Source organism: Sabethes cyaneus, chromosome 2 (assembly GCF_943734655.1).
Source record: "Sabethes cyaneus chromosome 2, idSabCyanKW18_F2, whole genome shotgun sequence".
Classification (NCBI taxonomy): Eukaryota; Metazoa; Arthropoda; class Insecta; order Diptera; family Culicidae; genus Sabethes; species Sabethes cyaneus.
Window position 1 is genome coordinate 54,297,681 of NC_071354.1, and position 6,000 is coordinate 54,303,680.

General features: G+C 39.3%; 2 protein-coding genes across 2 annotated transcripts; one reads left to right on the top strand and one right to left on the bottom strand.

The window, feature by feature from the left end:
• The first annotated feature begins 3,805 nt into the window (after nucleotides 1-3,805).
• Nucleotides 3,806-5,014, top strand: LOC128734105 (28 kDa heat- and acid-stable phosphoprotein-like). Its single transcript, XM_053828121.1, has 4 exons — nucleotides 3,806-3,974; nucleotides 4,057-4,147; nucleotides 4,200-4,570; nucleotides 4,633-5,014. The coding sequence occupies exons 1-4, from the start codon at nucleotides 3,965-3,967 to the stop codon at nucleotides 4,659-4,661; spliced, it is 501 nt and encodes a 166-aa protein (XP_053684096.1). The 5' UTR covers nucleotides 3,806-3,964; the 3' UTR covers nucleotides 4,662-5,014.
• A 7-nt stretch (nucleotides 5,015-5,021) lies between these two features.
• On the bottom strand, nucleotides 5,022-5,789 carry LOC128734104 (UPF0488 protein CG14286). The gene is made up of 2 exons (XM_053828120.1): nucleotides 5,503-5,789; nucleotides 5,022-5,435 (listed from the first exon to the last, which is right to left on the bottom strand). Exons 1-2 carry the CDS (start codon nucleotides 5,729-5,731, stop codon nucleotides 5,047-5,049), a joined length of 618 nt encoding a protein of 205 aa, XP_053684095.1. The 5' UTR covers nucleotides 5,732-5,789; the 3' UTR covers nucleotides 5,022-5,046.
• Nucleotides 5,790-6,000: the final 211 nt, after the last annotated feature.

The following is a 6,000-nucleotide window of genomic DNA, read 5'->3' on the forward strand; positions in this document are numbered from 1 at the left end:
ATTTTCGCACACACGAGATGTTGGCGGCGAAAACATGGTTGCCTGCCGATGGGGTGGTTTGACTGGTCACTGGTGACAGATCGTAAGTAGGAGAACAAAAAGCAAGTCGTCCGAGTGCGATTGTAAACGTGCAGTGAGCTCGTCGAGCCGAAAAAGTGATTAGAAATGGATTATCACTCCATAAATAGTAAAATTGATTATTCTAATTATTTAATATTAAAACTTACGCTAAAAGTGTTTTGCTACTTATTCTAAATTGATTATTATATACTAATTAATACAACCTACATGCAGAAGGTAAAATTATAACAAGATGATATTGTAACCTAACCTAAGCTAACACGTGCAATTACAGTTCTTAAACCTACAATACAGAAATAATATGGATAGAAGATTAAGATAGAAGAAGACTAAACGTGAGTAGTGAACATGCACTTAACTATACGAATATTTGATTATCATATATTGTACCTACATTTCTAAATCGTTAGTGTAACTAATGTTATATTGTTTTTTCACCCACAAGGGATTTTATAACCCCTCCTTCATCAACACGAAATATACATCGGGTTACGAAACCGGAAACGATTCTTCTCTATCCGTCCAGTTGCTATTGCAACAGTGTCACTGACGAACTGACATGACACTTAGAAGAAAATCCTTTAAAAACCATCGTCCTGCACTTTTTGCTTGCACACTAGCACCCTCTGTTATGCATGTTGCGGAGTAGCTTGCATTTGCAGGGTTTTAAGCTGTAGGGTTTTGTACATTTGTGTGGTTTTATACTGAAAACTCGAAGTAACACTCGCGCGCCGCGGTGTGGCCATGTTGCGAAACATGCTTTTTTGAAAAATGATTGGTTTTTGGCTGGACGATGGAATTATTGCGAGTGTCTCGTCTGTTTGTCTGTGGCTTACGTGCTATACCGTGGACCCCCGTTCGTTTGACCGTTTTTAATCTGAACACTTTTTAATTTGAACCCCGTTGGTTTGCACGATGTGCAAATTAAAAATGGTTCAAATGTCATTCTCAATACGACATCATTTGCTTATGCAGACAATGCACATAAACACGATTTGTTTGTACTGATCTAGCGTGTTTAATCTGTTTCACAATGCGTTTTCCCAACGATTATGGTAGAAATCTGATCGGAGAATGAAATATTCGCTGCTTGCAACTGCCAACTGAATCAAACCACCAAAACAATAACAAAGAACAGGGCAGCCAGTTCACACAAGCTCCAGCATATTTAGGGTTACCAGTTGTTCAAATTAAAAGCTAACCCCGTTAGTTTGCATGAGGAATCGTTCAAACGAACGGGGGTCCACTGTACAAGCATATATATTGTTAATTGCAAGGAAAATTGTACCATCCAAAGTGCGATATCGCTCATAAAAGTGTCTCTCGAATTTCGGAATTTACGCGGTTTTTCAACGCGATTTTCGGAATTTACGCGGATGTGCTCAAAAAGTCTATTTTCTCGCTTAGTGTTGAAATCCACAACGTTTTTTTACGCGAAATTTTGTTTTTTACGCGATTTTCGGAATTTACGCGGTTGTTTTACGCGATTTTCGGAATTTATGCGGTTTTTTACGCGAATTTCGGAATTCACGCGATTTTCGGAATTTACGCGGATATACTCAAAACGTTTATTTTTTCGGGTAGTGTTGAAATCCACGTTTTTTTACGCGAAATTTTGGTTTTTTTACGCGAATTTTGAAATTTACGCACTGAGAAAACTTTTCGTGTAGTAATCATTCAGCAATCAATAATGTGATAAATGTTTTTTACTTTTATTTCAGGTTTGATAGATTGAGTAAACAATATGTTAGTTGCAGTAGCAACTGTTGAATGCTTTATAGAAAATGTGACGAATGCTTTGATCAACAATGCCTTTCAGTGATGTGAGCGCCACACAACGGGAGCATTACCACATACTTTCAAAATGGCGGCTGATCTTTACACACCCTGGGAGATCGAGATGAATGTCTGTTCTCTGTGGCGGCACTCCAGAGATATCAAGCGGCACACCTCCAGTTAAATTTTACATATGAAATGGGAGCATTGCCAGTTCTCAAAATCATCTCGCACGGTTGCCAGATCGATCAGATTATAACGAATTTAACAAATCTTGCAGTTCGGCACTTTCGATACAGCATCGGCACAGTTCAGCTCGTTTCAAGTCGCCTAACATAAAAGCGGCTGTGCCGAGTGACCGACCCTTTGGGCGGTTCGTTAATTAGGTGTTCGCTAATTGGGCTATGTGATAATTTGAATGTCAAAATTGTATGAAATTTTCGAGTTTAAAAATTTCTAACAACTGTCAGTCGGCCCATTTAGCGAATCAGCTGTAGTGCAGTCGTGGCCGAGGTCGTGGCCCAATTAACGAATTCAGGCTGTATAACCTAAAGCCCTATTAAAGAAATACATTTATAGAGCTCTAATAGGACCTAATATCAAAACACTCCATCAAGAAGACTGGAAACTCTGCCCAAAGTCGAGAGACAGCAACAGCAATGTTATCTGCCGAGTTAAAGTTGAACTAACACATACCGTGGACCCCCGTTCGTTTGACCATTTTTAATCTGAACACTTTTTAATTTGAACCCCGTTGGTTTGCACGACGTGCAAATTAAAAATGGTTCAAACGTCATTCTCAACATGACATCATTTGTTTATGCAGACAATGCACATAAACATGATTTGTTTGTACTGACCTAGCGTGTTTAATCGGTTTCACATGTCGTTTTCCTTACGATTAAGAGAGAAATCCGATCAGAAAATGCTATATTCGCACTTGCAGCTGCCAACTAAAACAAACCACCAAAACAATAACAAAGAGCAGGGCGGCCAGTTCACACAGGTTTCAGCATATTTCGGGTTACCAGTTGTTCAAATTAAAAAGTAACCCCGTTAGTTTGCATGAGGAATCGTTCAAACGAACGGGGGTCCACTGTACTAGTGTGTGTAAATCAAAATATGGATGTATATAAACACGTATGCAATGCAATGCCAACGCTCGCACAAATCTTTTCTCACCAATACAGCCTGAATTCGTTAATTGGGCCACGACTGCACTCCAGCTGATTCGCTAATTGGGCCGACTGACAGTTGTTAGAAATTTCTAAACTCGAAAATTCCATATAATTTTGACATTCAAGCTGTCACATAGCCCAATTAGCGAACACCCAATTAACGAACCGCCCAATTAACGAACCACCAATTAACGAAACTTTGCTGTATAGCTTGCTAAGCCCAGTGCAAAAAGCTTATCGTTTTTCACTCAAACGTATATTTTTTTTACCGGGGTATAACTGGGGAAAAACAAAAACAAACGTGTAAAATCAATGTAAAATCTAACAACAGCAACAACAAATCGCGCGTCGATGTGTGCGTACGGTAAACGTCAGCAAGCTCAATAGAGGAAGTCAACTCGGGCACTAAAAGTGCCTACTATACTGGAAGTTACACCCTATTTACAAAATATTGTCAATTGCAAGGAAAATTGTACCACCCAAAGTGCGATATCGCTCATAAAAGTACTATTTTGCATTAAATCGTTTCGGTATCTTCGGCGCACTTATTGCTTGGAAGATAACGAAAAAGTGCGCCGAAGACACCGAAACGATTTAATGCAAAATAGCACTTTTATGAGCGATATCGCACTTTGGATGGTACAATTTTCCTTGCAATTGACAATATATCCTTTACCCTATAGAACACGTTTCCCATCCCAGTTTATATTAATCTTGGTTTTAGTACTGCTCTGTTTTGATTTTGACACTTCCTTGATAAATTTTGTGCATTCGCGTTCAAGTCTGCGAAATTTTCTTGCTTTGTGTGCTTTTGGACTTATTTTCAGATTTATAACAAAATCGTCTAATAGGTATTCGTTTTACGCAACTCTCACGGAGTATTTCGTCAGTAATTATACACCGTCAGTGGTTATTGAGAAGTTTTCATCATGCCGAGAGGTAAGCGCGTGAATTTTCATTACGCCTCTATCTGTACCTGCTTCAATTCGTGTGACGTGCCAATCGTTTCCTTATTTTTTAGGGAAGTATGTTAATCACAAGGGACGTAATCGTCATTTCACCAGTCCCGAGGAGTTAGAAGCGGAACGAAAGAATGAAGAACAGAAGAAAAAGTAAGTAATTTTTTTTTAAATTAGTAAGCAAACCAATGTTTGATTACTTCAGATGGAGAGAGACACACGCCGAGGCTTCATCCGAGGAAGAGGAAGAAGCTGAGAGTGATAAAGGAAGCGATGAGTCCGAGGAGGAGTCGGAAGACGATGACAAAAAGGGTGCAAGTTCAGTGATTCAGATTCAAAATCCGAATCGAGTCCAAAAGAAAGCCTTTCTGAAGGCAACCGACGTGGATGAAGACGACAAGCCACAGCTAACGCGTCGAGAACGAGAACAGTTGGAAAAGCAGAAGGCACATGCTGCCTACATGAAACGACACGCCGAAGGCAAAACGGCTCAAGCTAAGGCGGATTTGGCTCGGCTAGCAATCATTAAGCAGCACCGAGCAGAAGCGGCCGCACGTCGCGATGCCGAAAAGAAAGGTACTGCAATCTATTGTTTATTTCTTGGGCGTTTTGGTTAATGAACCTATTTCTAATTTCAGCAAAAGAAACGCCCAAGGGTAGCACGTAAAACATGTAAAATAACGACACGGAAGCCGTATTTTGAGCGACTCACGTACAGAATATGCGTTCTGTCCGTAACAGCATCATTTTATAGTGATAAGCAGGTATCGATTTTGTGAGCAGGTTATTTCATCCTGCAGGAAGGTACAATAGTCCTTCAGCTTGAAATAAATCTCTTCCCTACGATTTATTAGATGAAATAATTAGAAACAAATTGGTCGTCTATCTAAAATGCACATGTTGCAAATAAAGTGCGAATGCAATTTAACGATAAAAAACATGAATTTACTGTTTACGGTAGATAAACATTTTATCTAAATCTGGTGTTCAATAAATGTTTTCACGAAAAGCTGCTAAATTTGGCATTTTCAAAAATATATATTATGTATAAATTAACCATCGATAGAAAAGTTAAATCTAAAGGAATTATCCGTAGTTTCGAGTGGCCTGACTATCCGTTCTTGGCCTTTATTACTCTTGCTATCAGATTGAACTACAGTTGTATCCTTTTTATTTGGCTCGTCATCCAGCTGAATATTTGAAAAATTGAACCGGAAATCCTTATCGCCAGTGAGAACTGCAGCTTTTCTAACAAAATGATGTCGAATTTTTTTCCTTGGTTCGTCAAATCCTACACTTTCCGGATTCAGTGCCATCGTTTTCTCTTCCTCGGCCATTTTACTGCGATAGTCACCAAAAGTGGTTCGCATAATCTGCCGCTTCTTAATCAACGGTTGATTGGCAGATTTAAGCGTATTAATCAGTTTAGTTGTGTCCTCCACTGAAATGCGATCGTTTTTCTGAGACATTGTAATTGTAACAAAGGCGCTACTAACTAGGTAACTCACCTTTTTTATTGTTTTCTCGAACATGGGGAGCGCTAAGCGAATTTTCAAGCTGTTGAATGCACCAGTACAGCTCTAGCTCAAATTGGCCATCAGTTTCTGTTCCGGGTCCAACCGGTGAGTTTGCGGTGGAAGCACCATTGCTAGTGTTACTTCCTTGGCTACTAGGTCTCTTCGGGATGCTACTTAGCTTACCGGTGCTCTTGTGAAGTCTAGCTCGTGGAGGTGGCATAATTTTAGTCTACTGCTATCTACTAGAACATTAAAATTTTTTAGCAGCAGGAGGATAAAATTGTAATATGAGAAAAAAAAACAAAAAACGCTGGTGATTTTGCTTTTGACAGAAGAAACAAAGCGTGTTTGTATTTTTATCATTTTTAAATCGAAATCAAAAATTTAGTACTGCACTGGTAAAAATACTGTTGTTCGATTGAATGAAATGCTAGAGATCTCCTCGCTAATACAGGAGATGGGCTGATATCGCTGCGACGCCTTTCGATT